The sequence below is a fragment of the Humulus lupulus genome, chromosome 8 (genome assembly GCF_963169125.1).
Source record: "Humulus lupulus chromosome 8, drHumLupu1.1, whole genome shotgun sequence".
In the NCBI taxonomy this organism is placed as follows: domain Eukaryota; kingdom Viridiplantae; phylum Streptophyta; class Magnoliopsida; order Rosales; family Cannabaceae; genus Humulus; species Humulus lupulus.
In genome coordinates this window covers 22,124,964-22,142,537 of record NC_084800.1, presented here as the reverse complement: position 1 = coordinate 22,142,537, position 17,574 = coordinate 22,124,964, and the positions used below count along the sequence as shown (strand labels likewise).

Genomic DNA, 17,574 nt, shown 5'->3' with positions numbered 1-17,574 from the left:
TTATTGTGAAAAAAATAGTTGAAAAGAAAACTTGAAAAAAAAATATACTTAAAAATAAAAAAAACTTAAATCTTGTCCTAGCTCTTGTTTTCATTTCTTATGTTATCTTAATTTTATTTTTTTGTGTTTAGTACTCTTCTTAATTTCTGTTATAATTTTTTTTTTAAAAAATCTCTTGAAATGGATCATTTTAATTATAGTTGGAATTCTGAGTACAACTATTATGAGCAATCAAATTTAAATTTTGAAGAAACTAATAATATGTATGATATGCATGAATCTTTTGATATCTCATTTGCCCCCACCTATAATCCAAATTTTTCATGGAGTCATACCCAGTCTCCAATAGGGCATGAATTCAACATGCATAATCAAAGTCATGCCCAATCCGACCTATCATATCCCATTGAACAAGAAACGAGCCCATCTTTAGAGGATACCCTAAAATAGTTCATGCAATCAACCTACCAAATCTTACTAGCCCAGTCTCAGTCAATCTCAAAAATTGAAACAATAGTAGGACAACTTGCAACTGTTATAGAGTCGGAAAAAACAAGTTTATCCCAACCAACCCATTCCCAATCCAAATAGTCAAATTGAAAATGAAAAGGAGAATGAAGTTGTTGAAGAACTTGTAATATGCATCCAACCCCCTAATAAAACCAAAGAGTTGGATGAGATAATTTTCGAGGCTCATAAGGAACATGAGAATATATAATTACATTTCATGAGCCCATAATTGAACAAATTTGTATATTTACTCAAAATGAAAATGAGTCTAATACATATATGCGATTTTCTTATTTTATTGATATTCTATTAAAATTGCATATTTCTAATTTTCTTGTAGGTGTGATGTTATCAATTATTATTTATGGCATTTGCATCAAAGTCATAACTCACCCTACTAATGAAATTTTACACCATCGATTGGGTGTAGGTTAAAAAAAAATTATAGTCGAGCTAAAGACTATAAATTAAAGCGCTTTGTGGGAAACAACCCATACTTTAATGTTTCATTTTATATTTCACTTGTTGTTGTGTGTTTTTGTTTCATGTTTTTCAAATTCCAAAAAGCTCGAAGGAAACTTCTTGCCCAAAAAGAAAAGAAGAGAAGAAATCAAGGAAGCATTCATCAAAGTGAGTAGTTCTTAATTTTTTCCATTTTATGAAACATTGAGGACAATGTTTCATTTAAGTTTGGGGGTATTATGTGTAATATCCAACATTTTCATAATACATTTATTTATTATAAATCAGAGTTTTAATACATAAAATGTACAAGTTTACAAATTTAAGAAATAGTAATGGAAAAATAGTGTTTAAAATATGATTTTATGTTTTTAATGAGATTAAAGAGAGAGAAACTTGAGTAGTCATGTATTAGACCCAAATGTCATATAATTTTAATTGAGGATTTTTATAAAATTAAGAAAGTTTTGCTAAAGGGCTTATTTGAAAAGAATTTTAGTATTTTGGGTCCAAGTGTAATTTTAAAAATAAAATAAAATAAAAGGCTTCAGCCTTTCTTTTTACCCGAACCCCTCTCTCTCCTCAGAAAAACTTTCTTCTCTCTCTCTCTCTCTCTCTCTCTCTCTCTCTCTCTCTCTCTCTCTCTCTCTCTCTCGCGTGCGTGCGTGCGTCTGCCCGACCACCGAACGTCCACCGGCGATCACCGTTTATAGCCACGCGCTGGACTGTTGGATTCAGAGGCCTCCGAACTATCGACCACGCGGGAATCTAGCGCTCACTCGCCGATTAAACACCTCAACTGGTCGATTTAAGTTCGGCCACCCCACGACTTCAAAGTTGCGATTCGGCCACCTTGGGCATCCGTTTGCCGATCCGTCACCACCATCGTGTTCCTCGTGTTGTGGGCTTCAAAACCCAATAACTGGTTCCTACATCTACCATAGTTGGGTGGTGGGCCCACCACGAGCCACCGCGATCCACCGTAGACCGACGGTCGAAACTTAGTGTTCGAGGTTTTGAAGTACGTTTTGAGTCTCAGAAAATCATCGTTTGACTTATTGTGGAACCCGATCACCTTGGTATAATTTCTTTGACCTATATATTGTGATTGATTAGAATAATTGTTATTATGTGTATTTATAGTATATAATTATATATTCTTGATATATGGAATATTTTTCTGTAATTATACTGGCTGTCTGGGATTATATGTATTTTTGATACAGGTTTTGATTTTGGAATTGTCCATTTTATAGCCGTTGTGCTGTCCAATTTTCTAGAAAATATTAAATATAAATAAATTATAAAAATACATATTTAATTAATTTTCCATTAATATGGAAATTATTATGATTAATTAATTTTAATTATTATTGTTATAGTTTTGTTAAGTAAATCAAGAATACAGATTCATATATATATATATATATATGAAAAGTGTGATTTATAGTAAACCTATTATTTCACCATTATTATTGTATATTAATATTTTTATTAATATTTGAATATTAAAATAATATCAAATATTAGTTTCTTACAGTTATTGATATTTGTAAGACCAGTGAATTTTGGAGAAAGTATATTTATTATATCACTGGAATTGATATTATGACTAATTAATAATAATATAAATATTTATATTTATATTATTATCATTATATTGATTATTACAATTTTATGTTAAAAATATGATTTCTTTTATAAAATGACTATTTGAATATATATACATTCATATATGTATTGTTATTGAGGTATTTTTTTATTATTATTGAAATAAGTTTATTTATAGATGATAATTATTATTGTTGTTGTTGTTATTATTATAATTATTATTATTATTATTATTATTATTATTATTATCATGAGAGTACATTATTAAATGAGCAATGTTTTATATGAAGAGTTATTTGTATTATGTTGATAATAATTATTATTATCATTCATATAGTTTATGGTATTGTTAATATACACTATCAATAGTGTATATTTACGATTTTGATAGAATTTAATAAATGATGTGCCTTGAATAGGATTTGTATGGATTTGATTGATTGACTCTTGCTGAGCAATTTTAAAATAAGCAAAGGACCTAAGGTAAGTAAATCTCACCTTTTGTGCTTAAGTGTAAGATGCATGACTACATTGATTGTGTACATCTGATGAGTTAAGTATGGTATGATGATGATGCATATGTTAAGTATGTGAAGAATGGTTATATGAACACCATAAGGGTGTTGTGTGATATGTAATTGATGAATTCCGTGATATGTGAAAGATGTCTTACTTGGTTAAGAATGATAAGAATTATGTGCAAGTATGTGTTCTTATATTGATGGATATGTGGATTACTTTATGTTCATGATTTGTTATATGTTATGATATATGAAGCGTTTAAGATTTTAGGCTGGAAACCTTAAACCTGAACCATAGCTCTACGTTAAGGTATAACAACGCCATCAACCCAAAGTTTCATGTATTATGACTAAAGATGTTTTGAGTTATATGAGATGTGATACAATGCCTTGATTGAATACCATCAAACATGAATCATGAACATGAACATTGACATTTCAGCATCAGCATGTATGCATGGCATGTACATTTATGTGATACATTATTATGTGATATAAGACCATGCATATAAATATGAGGAAAATTGTGAAATGCCTTGAAATGTCTTATGTGAAGTGAACATTTTAATGACACAAGGCTTAAGCAAAGTGATAATAAGATGTTTAAAAAGGGTGCCACTGTTTTGATGAAGCAATCAAGTAAGTTCAGTAAAGAAGACGGAAGTCTATAAGACTTATAGTGGCTGCCCACTAGTGTGGGCTAGGTCAGAGTTGACCATTCAGATATGTTTGCCATGTTTCCGTCTTTCTCCTCCATATGTGTAATAAGTATGGCAGCTATGGCAACGATGAAATGAGTGTTATGATAAGCCTAGCTGTGATGATGGCTAGCCAGAGGAGAACCCATGGGATTCTATATGATATGTGTAACAAGCCCTGCAAGCATTGGCCGAATCAAACAGTGTGCACAAGTGATATTGGGCCCATAAAAATGTGAAACTAAAAGAAATAGCATAAAAGTAAAGTTTAAAAGTGCATGAGCAATAAATGAAATGCATAAGTGTATAAGTCAGCATATTAGTATATGTGCACTACAAACTCACGACATTCATGTGTATGTGTATACATGAGATTTGCTTACTGAGCGTTAGCTCATTATGTTATTTTCCAACATTTTTCCAGGTGTGGCTTTAGCTGTTGAGCAACTTGTGGAGCACGGACTCAGTAGCAATGCAATAATGGTTTACAGTTTTCATATGGCTGCCTTAAATTTAAAGTATTCATACGTGTAATAATTTCTACTAATAAGTTTATATAAAAGTTTTAAATTTTTCTGTATTTCTTCGTATCATTTTATTTCATTCTTCTGGTCAAGTGCCTAACATACTCGTAAACTCTAGAATTACGAGTATGTGGCGAACGTACCCTACCTTAGGGTCGTTACATTATGTATGTGTTTTTCTTGGTGTTTATGTGTGTTTTCTTTGTGTTTATGCATGTTTTTCATTTGTTATAAAATTTAAAAAAAAATATTTTCTTTGTTTTGTTTGAAATATATATATATTGGTGATTTCTATTTTCTAATGATAAGAAATATGATTGAAATTGTTCTTAGTTCTTAGAAAAATATAAATAATTATTAAGCTTTATTTTTAATTTTTAAGTTAGCTTTGTTTAAATATATATATTTTCATAATATGTCACATTTCTATTCTATTCGAATTTGTGATATTTGGATATAGTTTATATAAACATTAAATTCTTTAAATCTCTAAAAAACAAATTTTGAAAAATCCTAGAATTTGCTTGATTATCTCTTGAGATTTAATTTATTTTTGTTTGCATAAGCTTGTCTAAATGTTCACATGTTGATTTGATGATAGTATTTGTGTTTGCATGTTAATATCTATTTTGAAAACAATTTTAACTTTTTTAATTAATAACATAAGTTTTACTTTTATTTGTGATTTTCTTTGAACTATTTCTATTATGTAATTTTTTGACGAAAACATTTGACATCACCAATAAAAAAAATGTATGTTTTTAATTTTTCTTTTGCTTGAGGACTAGCAAAATATTAAGTTTGGGGGTGTGATAACTCTACAAAATAGAGTTATTTTACCACTTTTTATGTGTTAATTGTTGTTTAATTCTTGAGATTTTAATTGATTTATTAAGTTTTTAAGTAATTTTAAATTTATTAGTCTTATCATAATTTTATATATTTTTGTGTGTTTTTATAGTTATTTTGTTGTAAAATGTTGTAGTTAATTATTTGAATTATTGTTGTTTAATTTGGGGTAAAAAATGTTGTATTGTTAAGCTTAAATGTTAAATATAAATTAAGTTATAATTAATATTTTCAAAGAATTAACTTGATTTCTTTTATAGTGAAAATATTTTATTATGATTTATTTTATGTTTATTTTGTTAGGGAATTTGGTGTATTTTTGTGCTTAGAAAAAAGAATAGAAAGCTAAAAAAAGCAAGGAAAAGCAAGGGAAGTGGCCTTTTTCCAAGTGCCCAAGCCTCCATGGCCCAGCCCACCTGGGCCCATCTCCTGGCCGAAGACCACACGCCAGCCCTTGCCACTCCCCAACAGCTGCTCCAGCCATCCGTCCGTACCAAGCAGCCACCAACGCCAGGCATGCTCCTCCACGCTCCAACTCCTTCAACCAAGTCACAAGCTGCCTCACTTCTTTACCCATTCAGCCAGCACCAACACATGCCTCTTCCCTTTAGTTGCTCCAAGCCCAAAGGAGCCCAGGCCCAAACCGCAGCCACAACTGCCCAGCCGCCTGAACCACTTTCCAGCCCACCTTTCTCAGCTTCTTTTTACCATATTTTGAGCCCAACAAAAGTACCTTTGTCCCCTATGTTCAAAAATGTCACTTTTTACCTCACTTTCTACACATTTTACCCCAAAACATCATTATTACACCATATAATTTACCCTTATTTTCCATATTATAATTAATTAAATTAATTTAATCAATTTAATTATTTTAATGCCCATTTTTTAGCTATAAATAAGGGAGTTTAGGGGCATATTTGAGAGGTTACACTACACAAAGTTTTTACATTTCAAAATCTCTCTATTCTCTTCATCTTCTTCTTCTTTTTTGTTATTTTCTATGTATTTTTAGAGGAACAATTTGGGGGTTTCTCCTCCAAATTTTCCTATTTATGTTTGTAATTTTTAGTGTATATTTGCTATTCTAATTATGAGTTTCTAATCTTTTTAAGATTATTAAGGTGATGATGAAACAATTTGTAACTAGATAGTATTTATTTTGTGCAACAAAGTTTATGGAATTTTCTTCTTCAAATATCTTCTTTCATCTTAAATATCATGTATTTTGGATTGTTAGCACATATTTACACTTTGTTCTTCATTAGTGCAAAAACATAATATTCTTTGTGTAAGATGTGTCATTAAATTGTACACATTCATGCTTAGAACAAAAATATTATGTTTTGCCTTATAAATAATGCTCATTGATTTATTTGTTATTTCATTAGGTTGATTTACATTAAATACTTTGAAATTATAACTGTTATCCCAAAAATTTGAAAAGAATGACGTGGCGGTGAAATGGACATGTGGCATGAGTTAGTAGGGTGATCTGGCTTAGTAATGGCCTAATACATTAGTTAAGGAATGGGACAGAGGGTCAAGCCAAATACGCCCAATCGAAGAGAGTATTTAGACTGGGGGTTGCTTGGCTCAGACCTCAGTTTAAAGACCCATATAATTAAATTGGTGCCAAGACCAAGAAAGTGAAAGGGAGGTATGAATTTTGGTTCAAGATATAAAAGCAGTAGGTCCGATCGGACCTAAGCTTAGGAGACCTCTTGTTAAGCTTGGTTCGAATAAGTTCAAAAAGAATAAGGCTCAAGTTTTACTCAAGGGGAAAGCCACATAGTGGCCGATCGGGTATGATATGGAAGAAGTGAACTTGGGCTTGAATGAAGTGAGGAGTAGAAATGGTGGTGTCCGATCGGACATGATGCGTGTGGATACTTTGGACCATTTTGGTCCAAAGGGATGACTATGACCGATCGAACATACACATAGGAGGTACCTTGGACCATTCAGGTCAAGGAGAAGTAGATGGTGGCTCGGACCACCTTGGTCCGAGGAGAAAAGCCTAATGCCCGATCGAGCATTTGGTTGAGCGAAGAGGTTCGAACCTTGTTGGCCCAAGGAGAAGGATGTGTGCCCGATCGGACGTGGTACTTATGAGTACCTTGGACCATTTTGATCAAGGAGAGGTGGTGGCTCAGACCACCTAGGTCCGAAGAGAGAGGACCAAGGTCCGATCGGACCTTGGTTAAGCAAAGGAAGCTTGGACCATTTAGGTCCAAGGGGCATTATGCCCGATCGCATAAGACCTCCCCCGATCGCACATGACCTCCCCCGATCGCGCAAGACACCTGCAGGAGCGCTTGGACCATGTTGGTCCGAGGATATGCTAGGAAGAAGATGGCTCGGACCATGTTGGTCCGAGGAGCAAAGTGTAAGGTCATATTGGACCTTGATTGAAGGAGTCAAATAAGGTGGTTTGAACCACCTTAAGCCAAAGAAGACAACCATTGTGTCCGATCGGACACAATGGAGGAGTATACCTCGAGTGTAGTTGGCCTTTGGTCCAAGGATAGCCATGCGTATGCCACCTTTGACCTACGTAAAGCTTGAAGAATAGCCAACATGCATGAGAAGCTACGTCAAACTGCCCAAAACTACTTCAGTGAGAATCGGTCCAAGCATCCGGGAATCACTCAATCCTCACTCGAAATTAGGGATCAGTTATATTTTGAATGTTTATTTTGTAATATAAATATTAGGTAAATAATAGAATATCCCTATCAAAAGGGGATATCAGTTGAGAACCCAGGTCTATAAATAGGGACTTGGGACGATCGTAAAAGGACTTTTTGGCAAAATCAAGAGTGAATCTGTATTCTAGAGAGAGAAAGTGTGTTGTTCTTGAGATAAACCCATTTTTGCGTTCTAGAATATCTCACACTGAAGAAACTCAGTTGACACTGTTCATCTGATCTTGAGTGCGAATACAGTAATAAAATCTCTAAGTGGATTAGGCTATTACCGATCATCGGGGCTGAACCACTATAAAAACCTCGTGTTATTTACTTTCGTTCATAAAAAACTGTCTGTTGTCGTTTATAATTCTCTTGAAGGTTGTCGTAGTTGACGTTCTCACGTCGTTGGCTAAATTCGCAGTCAACATTTTGGTGCTTTCGTTGAGAGCCTGAAGAGAAAACAGACAGTCCCTAAAGCAATATGGCGCCTAAGAACACCACCGCGGCCTCCAAGAGGGCAAGCACCTCCAGGGAGCATGCTAGATCGGAAAATCCTAACGTTCAAGATCGTGAGAATGAGCCTAGGGTCGTGCTTGAGGATGTAGCTCCTGAAGTTGAGGAGCTCCAGGAGACCATGAGCGCGTTCCAGGATGAGTTGGCCCAGTTCAATGCTAGGCAGGAGGCCTTTGCTGAGGAAATGGCCAAGCAGAGACAAGAGATGGACGCTAGGAGCGAGGAGATCCGTCGACAGCAGGAGGAGGCCGACAGGCGACACCGCGAAGCTGCACTTGCTCTGGAGGCAGCTGCGCAGTTGACCCGAGCCAATGCTCAAGCTATGCCTGGGGTGATACCCACTCAAGAAGCAAGGACCATAGAGGCTGGTCAAAAGAAAGCTGATAGACCAACAAGAGGTGGTGGTAACCCGCCTGGTCATGAGGAGGAGGGAGTACGATCACGCACTGCCTCTACCCAAAGGGGGAATTCTAAGACCCCCTCAAGGAGCCATAGATCAGAGACTTCCAGGTCAGGAAGTCATAAGTCTGGCAGTAAGAAAACACCTTCTGAGCAGGGGCACAACAAAGCCCCTCGTGGCAAGGAAACTTCACACTTCAAAGATGGACATGGGCGTGATGAAGGTGACAGTTACCACACCAACCAGTCGAAAGAGAAGAATAATAACCGACGAGGGGGAGATAATCAACCAGCTCAAACGGGGAAGCCACCACGACATCCCAACCAGCGTAATGGCAAGGAGCACGCTCCACCTAATAGACCCTCCGAAAAGACTCGGAGTACGGTGTTCGACCGGTTGGGAAAGAACACTGCTCAGAAGGACCTAAGGGACATCATTGATGACAGAAGGAGGACCGCTCCGTTCGAAGGGCAGGAGCCAATCCGTCCTACTAGTCGAGTAGAAATACTTGACGTGGATACGCTGGATAGGAGTGCCCGACCTAGCGGTCCCGAAAGTGCATCCCCAGCAGTGGCCCCAGCCATCCAAGCCCAGCTTGATGCTTTGACGGCGGCAGTACAAGGTTTATCCAAACAACCAGTTATTGATCCAGTAGACCACAGAAGTGGTAGCCCTTTTTGTGCTAGAATAAGAGCAGCCCAACCACCAAGGAAATACAAGGCGCCGGTATTGCCAGTTTATACAGAAAAGGCAGACCCGGTGAGACACGTTGGAAAGTTCGAAGATCAGATGGAGCTGCTTGGGGTGAGTGACGATTACCGCTGTAGAGTCTTCCCCACCACCTTGTCAGACACTGCCCAAGAGTGGTACTGGAAGTTCAAACCCGACTCCATCACCTCTTGGGAGAGCTTTAGGAAGGAATTCTGCAGGCAGTTTAGCACTGCCCGAACCCCTCCAGTTTATGCCAACCACTTGGTGGATATTAGGCAAGGCAAAGATGAATCTCTCAAGAACTACATACAGAGGTTTATGAGAGAAGCCAATCGGGCTACCGCTGTTGGAGATGAAGGGAAGATGGTTGCGATCTCCTCGGGTATTATTTATCGAAGTCCTTTGTGGGACAGCATTCACCGCCATCCAATTTCAACTTTACAACAGTTCTTGGACCGTCCAGATAAGTACATGAAGTTGGACGATGCCATTGAGAAAGGAGAGAACGGGTTGAACAACCCAAGTGGATCGGGGGATACTCCAAAGGATAGCGGAAATGATCAAGGTGGTAGTAAGAAACGTGGGAATAACGGGTCTGACCACCGCAGTGAGAAGAAAGCTAAGTCTGGGTCGAATGACAAACCTACGAAGTATGAACCTCGATTCACCAACTACACTACTCTTTTGGCAACCCGAGCGGAGATCTATCTAGCCAGCCATCAGGAGGTCCCTTACCGAAGGCCCCCTCCAATCAAGAAGGAAATGAGTAAGAGGGATAAGAACAAGTTCTGTCGTTTCCATGGAGACTATGGTCATGACACGAACGAGTGTAACCACCTTAAGGATGAGATAGAGTTTCTCCTCCGTTCGGGGAAACTAAAAAAATATAAGGCAGAGAAAACCCAGGGAGAGGGACTTCACACTAGATACAATATGTGGAGGACCACATCTTGCGGGTGATAGCAGCAAGGCGAGGGAAAGATATGCTCGCACCCTTCGTCATGAGTTGGAGGCAGCGTCCACATCCGAGGTTATGACGATGGAGGAGAGACCATCAAAGAACCCAAGGTATGAAAGTGAGTCCCTCACCTTCACTGAGGAGGATGCCAAACACGTGAGGTATCCTCACAATGACCCTCTCGTAGTGACAGTTCAAATAGCTAACATGAAGGTGAAAAGATGTCTGGTTGATACGGGAAGTTCCGTAAACATTATTTATAAGTCCTCTTTTGAAAAAATGAAGCTATCCATCAATGACTTGAAACCATGCTCTCACGTCATTTACGGGTTTACTGGAGAGGGACTATCACCAGCTGGAACAATAAAGTTACCAGTCACCACGGGGGAAGCTCCCAAGCATGAAACCGTGATGACTGAATTTTTGATTGTTGACTGCCCGTCTGCCTACAATGTGGTTATTGGTCGACCACTACTCACCAACTTGCATGCGGTAGTTTCAATTTGGCACCTCTCTATGAAGTTCCCGACGAGCGCTAGCGTAGGCTACGTCCAAGGAGACCAAAGGGAAGCTAGAGAGTGTTATAATGCCTCCATAGCTAAGGCAAAGAAAGGTGCCAAGGAAAACAACATGATTGTGTGTGTTGAAGGAGGGGAAGTGGATGAGATGGACGTAGACCAGAGTCTTGTTGTAGTAAATGATGAAGAGGTGTTGAAGGGGTGTGACCAGGAGAGCACTCCCAGTTTGAAAGAGCAGAAGACCCCATCAGGTGATGAAGTCACCAAATAGGGCGTTGCCCAAAGCGAGGAAAGAGATATTGATCCTCGCTTTGGGGATTATGAGAGTGATGTGGGACCGTCCGAGGAGTTAGAGGAGGTCCCTATAGATGAGAATGACCCGACAAGAGGGGTCAAGATTGGGAAGAAATTGAAAGCTGAGGTGAGAGCATAGCTGATAGAGTTCTTGCGAAGGAATCAGGATGTCTTCGCCTGGTCTCACAAGGATATGGTGGGTATCTCACCAACTGTGATCAGCCATGTGCTCAACGTAGATGAAAGGTATCCAGCGGTACAGCAGAAGAGGAGGTTACTTGACAAGGATCGAGCAAAGGCTCTTAAGGAGGAAGTAGAGCGGTTGAAGGAGAACAGGTTTATTAGAGAGGCATACTACCCAGCTTGGGTTTCAAACCCAGTCTTGGTGCCTAAACCCAATGGAAAGTGGAGGACTTGTGTAGATTTTACTGATCTAAACAAAGCATGCCCGAAGGATTGTTTCCCTTTACCGAGAATAGACCAGTTGGTGGATGCAACCTCTGGTCACGAGACCTTGTCCTTCATGGACGCATATTCGGGATACAACCAAATCAGCATGCATCCTCCTGATGAAGAACATACCAGCTTCCGAACGGATATAGGGCTCTATTGCTATAGAGTGATGCCCTTCGGGTTAAAGAATGCAGGAGCTACCTACCAGCGCCTGGTGAATGGCATGTTTCGTGACTTAATCGGCAAAAGCATGGAGGTATACGTAGATGATATGCTGGTGAAGTCGAAAGAAGCTGGGGGGCACGTGGGAGACTTAGAGGATTGCTTTGCAATCTTGAGGAAGTATAACATGAAATTAAACCCCCTCAAATGTTCGTTTGGAGTGGGTTCTGGGAAATTCCTTGGGTTTATTGTCAACTCCCGAGGAATAGAAGCAAACCCTGAAAAGATCAAGGCTCTCATAGAGATGAAGTCTCCCACAAGAATAAAGGATGTGCAAAGCTTGACTGGGCGGATTGCAGCTCTAAGCAGGTTCGTCTCAAAATCAACGGACAAGTGCGTCCCGTTTTTTAACCTGCTTAAAGGAGGCAAGAAGTTCGAGTAGACCGCAGAGTGTGAACAAGCTTTCCAGGCGATAAAGGAACATTTGGCTCAACCTCCTGTTCTTTCTAAACCAGTTGATGGAGAGGACCTACTTGTATATCTAGCAGTCACGGAACACGCTGTTAGCGCTGCTTTAGTACGTGAGGAGGATAAGGTGCAGCACCCAGTGTATTACGTTAGCAAGCGTTTGATAGGAGCGGAGTCCCGATACCCCATGATTGAGAAGTTGGCTTACTGCTTGGTACTTGCATCACGAAAGTTGAGGCCGTATTTCCAAGCACACCCCATCAAGGTCCTCACTGACCAGCCTCTTCGCCAAGTTTTGCAAAAACCGGAGTCGTCTGGTCGGCTACTTAAATGGGCGGTCGAGCTAGGCCAGTTTGAAATCAAGTACCAACCAAGGACTGCTATTAAGGGTCAAGCCTTGGCGGATTTCATCGCTGAGTGTACCGGAATCGTTGAGGTCCCTAACCAACAGGAGAGTGTTACTGGGTTAAAAGAAGAAGTTCCTGCTTGGCAACTTTTCGTTGATGGATCGTCGAACGAGCACCATTCAGGAGCTGGGATTATACTAGTCACACCAGAGAAGCACCGAATTCATTGTGCACTGAGGTTCGGATTCAATGCTTCTAATAACGAAGCAGAGTATGAGGCCCTCTTAGCAGGCTTGCGACTGGCTAGAGATGTACGTGCCCGGTCGGTGGAGATAAACAGTGATTCCCAATTGGTGGTTTATCAAGTATTAGGGGAGTACCAGGCGAGGGGCCTACGCATGGTGGCATACTTAAACAAAACTAAAGATTTACTAGCCCAGTTCGAGGAGTATACCATTAAGCTAGTACCAAGGGAGCAGAATTCCAATGCTGATGCTCTGGCAAAGCTTGCAAGTGCGAAAGATGCCGAAACACTGAATATAGTTCCAGTAGAGTACTTGGCAGAGCCAAGTATTGATAGAGAAGAGGCCATGCCGATTACGATAGTCGACACCTGGATGACTCCCATCATTGCTTACCTTGAACATGGGACGCTCCCAGATGGTCGTAATGAAGCAAGGAAAGTTATGAGGCAAGCTGCTAGGTACACCATGGTGGATGGAGTGTTATATAGGAGAGGATACTCCTTACCTCTCCTCAGGTGCATAACCCCCGACCAGTCAAAGAGCTTATTAGCTGAAGTGCATGAGGGGTTTTGTGGAGATCATGCTGGGGGGCAGAGTCTATCTAAAAAGATCTTGAGGCAAGGATTTTTCTGGCCTACTATGAACGAAGACTCTATGGAATATGTGAAAAGGTGTGACAAATGCCAAAGATTTTCTAAGGTACCCAGAGCACCACCAAATCTTTTGAGGCAAATGCAAAGTCCGTGGCCTTTTGCAGTATGGGGCATTGATTTGATCGGGAAGTTACCCAAAGGAAAGGGAGGAGTGCAATTCGCTGTGGTCGCAGTAGATTATTTTACTAAATGGACTGAGGCCGAACCATTAGCCACGATTACATCGAAGAAAGTGTTGGACTTTGTTGTTAAAAATATAATATGTCGCTATGGTCTACCTAAAAAGATAGTGTCTGACAATGGCACCCAGTTTGACAGCGACATATTTACCGATTTTTGCACTCGGCATGGCATCACCAAAAGTTTCTCCTCGGTGGCCCATCCTCAGGCCAATGGGCAGGTTGAAGCAGTGAACAAAACATTGAAGGACACTTTGAAGAAGCGCCTGGAACAAGCTAAGGGTGCTTGGGCAGATGAGTTACCAGAAGTCCTTTGGTCGTATAGGACTACCGCTCGGACGGCAACTGGCCATACCCCATTCTCTTTAGCATATGGGTATGAAGCCATGTTACCTGTGGAGATAGATCCACCCTCTCATAGAAGGATCGTTTACAACCAAGAGGAGAACCATCAGTTGTTGGCAGAATCATTGGACTTCCTCGAAGAGAGAAGAGAGGAGGCAAGCCTCAGAGTAGCAGCTCATCAGCAAAAAGTGGCACGCTACTTCAATTCCAGAGTGCGAGATCGAAAGTTCCAGGTCGGAGATTTAGTCCTAAGGAAGGTGTTTGTTAGAGACCCAGCAGCTGGTGTGCTAGGACCGAACTGGGAAGGACCATATCAAATTGAACAGGTCTTACCGCCCGGCACTTACAAGCTTGCTCGATTGAATGGGGAGCTGATCAGAAACTACTGGAATGGCGAGCACTTGAGAAAATATTATCAATAAATACTACTTGCAGAGTAGTAGCTTTGTATCAAGTGCTTAACTTGTTATTTAAGTTTTTTGTTTGTGAACTGGTTATTTGCTACCCAGTCACATTATTTTGAACAATGTTATTTTGTTTGGAACTCGTTGTTAGACACGTTTTGTCATTTATTATTACGAGTAATAAAAGAGACCACACGCATTGTGGTCGTACCTTGCTACAAACTTTGCATATGTGTTGATTATTTTTGTTGGGCAGTGTTCAACTGTCATAATAATTTAAACAAAACAGGTCTTTTAAAAACTAATGTACTGGACAGTGTTCAACTGGTCGGTATCATAATATGGAGGACCAACGTTTAGATAATATTTATGTAGTGGTCAACTACTGATATATTTTCGTATATTTCATGTGTTTCACGAGTAGTAACTACTCGAACAAATCCGATCAAGTAGTAAGTGATCAAGGATTTATCCACCCTCAATCACTTGGGGGGCACATAGGGTATACTGGTATGTATTTCAACACGTGCAATAAGAGCACGAGCAAATATGTTTGTTTTTGGGCTGACTTGTAAGTTTAGGAGTCTAAAATAGCCGTTAAGCTAACTTGTTTTACAAAGCTTAAGTAACTTAGAATTTTTCAAATTCTGAGTTAAAAACGGATATTCGTGTAACAAGACATTTACGCTCATAAAAAGTTAGAGCAATAAGAGCATGAGGAAGTATATTTGGTGTGAACTTATGGAATGGTAAAAATTTCTAAGTTAAAAAACTAAATTCTCATGTGAAATTAAAGGCATCTAAAAACTTTGCTATGCACAATAAAAACTTAGAAGTTTGAAATTGTCAGCAAGGAAAGAGTAAAGTGCTAAATGTCAAAATAGCTCACTAGTTCGAGCAACAAAATACAAAGTAAAGTAGACTGTGATGAGCTATGAGAGGGAGTCACAGGCGAGCTCCTCTAGAGGGTTGATCGACTCCCTCCTCTGCATCAGCTGCTCCTCTCGCTCGAAATGATATAGCAGAGCAGGTTGGGGCGAGTGCAGGAGGGTTGGCAGCTTCTTCAGCGGCTCTTGCTTCACATCTGGCAAGATCCTCTGCTTGGGCCTCCTTAGGGAAACAATCAAGATTAAGAGGCTTGTTCAGCTTCCAGACCTTATAGAAGCAGTCAAAACTGGCCTCCTCAAAGCGAATCAAGTCAAGCTCTTTTTCTTGCTTCAGCTCTTCGTTCTCGCTAATCAACCTCTCATTGTCTCGAACTAACTCTTTAATATCAAGGGATTGCTTCTCCAATTGAGTTGTCAAGGAAGCATTGTTTTGAGCCTGCTTTTTGAGAGACTCGTCCCGTTCAGCTATAGTTCTCTCTGCTTGCTCCAGCTTGGACCTGGCCTCCACCAGTTGATCGTCCTGCACCTTGATCAGCTCCTTGTAATCTACGGCTCGAAGCTGAGCATGACCAATGGTGACAAGTGACTGCATGGAAGACAAAAAGTTAATACAAGTAAAAATACTAATAACAAAGTATCTCGAGGAAAAATGCTTACCTTCATCAATTGAGCGAGTCCTCTCTTCAAGACAACTTCGACACTAAGTCGAGGGTAGGAGTCTAGGCTTTGAAGCGTCGATGCATCACGGCCAATATCCTCAAGAAGCCCCTTGCCCAGGTCGCTAACAGCACGAAAGAGCTCACTCGAACTACCCTGGTGAGTAGGAGTTAGGCTCGCAGAAGGAGGAAGGGAAGAGGGGGTCAATGGCGGAAGTGTAGTCGGTCCCCCAGGTTGCCTCCCTTAACTTGGCGGTACTACCTTCTGAATCTTCTGTGGAGGCATAGAGCCACTTCCATCACCAGTTTTCCTCTTTGAAGCAACGCAATCTCTGAACATGTCTGAATCTGCCAAGGATGAAAAAACAAGATTGTTAGAGAAATAAACATAATGAAACATATGCAAGTGTATACTACAATTGTGATACTCTCTAATTACCAATTATAAAAAATATGCCTATTTTCACTAAGCATGTGTTACCTGCGTTGAAGATCTGATCAAGGAACTCATCCTCGTCGTCCGAGGATGAGCTAAGTTCCCCTTCAACCTGGATAGCTTTTCCTTTCCCAGGTTGAGCGGGAATAATAGATCTACGCTGAGGATCAGGCTCTCTAATGACTAAGTCGCCAGGTCTACGGGAAAGCGGAGAAGGCCCAGGAGAATGCCGATCAGTCATTTGCTCTGTGCCCTCGGTAGACTGACCAGGCGTGTCGTTCTCCCCGGTGGTACTTTCCACCACCAGATCCTGCTCACATGGCACCAGACTCACCATCTGAAGAAGGTCCAGCGTGACCAACTTTTTTACATCCTTCTCTTTAAGACTCATGTTAGCCAATTTCTTGGCCCGCCTAAACATCCCTTCAGTAGGCAATGGTCGCTCAAACGGACCCGAGCGCGTAAAAGCCAAGTTGTTGGCCTCAATATCCAATGTGAGGAAGTATTCCTTATGATACTTCCCGGCGTTTGACTTATGGGAGATGCCATTGAGATATGTAACCCCCCTATGCCTGTGATAGAAATGGAAGAAACCTGAGTTGTTGTGAGAAGGGTTGGTCCGAAGATCAAACAGGTAATGCACCTCATGAGGGGTGGGCTCGTCCCAACCATTCAGAAAATAAAGAATATACAGCGCAGAGAGTGCCTGTATCCCATTCGGCGTGATCTGAAATGGGGAGATGTTGAAGTAGTCTGCTACGGACCGGAAATAGATGTGCAGCGGGAGTGTTGCTCCAGCTTGTACATGGTGCCTGGACCAGGCACAGTACCTTCCACCGGGCCTATTGGCTCTTTGATGTGAGCCCGGACATGTCACGTTTACCCCGCTCAAGCCTAAAGCTTCAAGATGTTTCTGGAATAGCGCAGGAGTAAGTTTGGAAGCTTCGGCAACGAACCAGGAGGGTTCTTCTTCTCCCTCATCACGTGGCTTCTGGACAGCCAAATCCTGAATCGCGGTAGCAAGTTTCAGGGACGGCTTTCTTGAAGCTGTGGTAGTGCGGGTTTGATTGCGCTGTA

At 40.3% G+C, this 17,574-nt stretch overlaps 1 protein-coding gene across 1 annotated transcript; it reads right to left on the bottom strand.

Annotated features, from left to right (window-relative positions):
- Window positions 1-15,463: 15,463 nt before the first annotated feature.
- Window positions 15,464-16,888, bottom strand: LOC133795136 (uncharacterized). Its single transcript, XM_062232583.1, has 3 exons — window positions 16,610-16,888; window positions 16,063-16,218; window positions 15,464-15,991 (listed from the first exon to the last, which is right to left on the bottom strand). The coding sequence occupies exons 1-3, from the start codon at window positions 16,886-16,888 to the stop codon at window positions 15,464-15,466; spliced, it is 963 nt and encodes a 320-aa protein (XP_062088567.1).
- Between the last annotated feature and the right edge of the window lie 686 nt (window positions 16,889-17,574).

Excerpts from the sequence above, each read along its gene's own strand:
- LOC133795136 (XM_062232583.1), bottom strand. The coding sequence starts at position 16,888 with ATGAGTCTTAAAGAGAAGGATGTAAAAAAGTTGGTCACGCTGGACCTT. Across the intron at positions 16,219-16,609 it reads GGAAAGGAAAAGCTATCCAG|GGTAGTTCGAGTGAGCTCTT; the intron begins GTTGAAGGGGAA and ends CCTACTCACCAG. Across the intron at positions 15,992-16,062 it reads GACTCGCTCAATTGATGAAG|TCACTTGTCACCATTGGTCA; the intron begins GTAAGCATTTTT and ends TCTTCCATGCAG.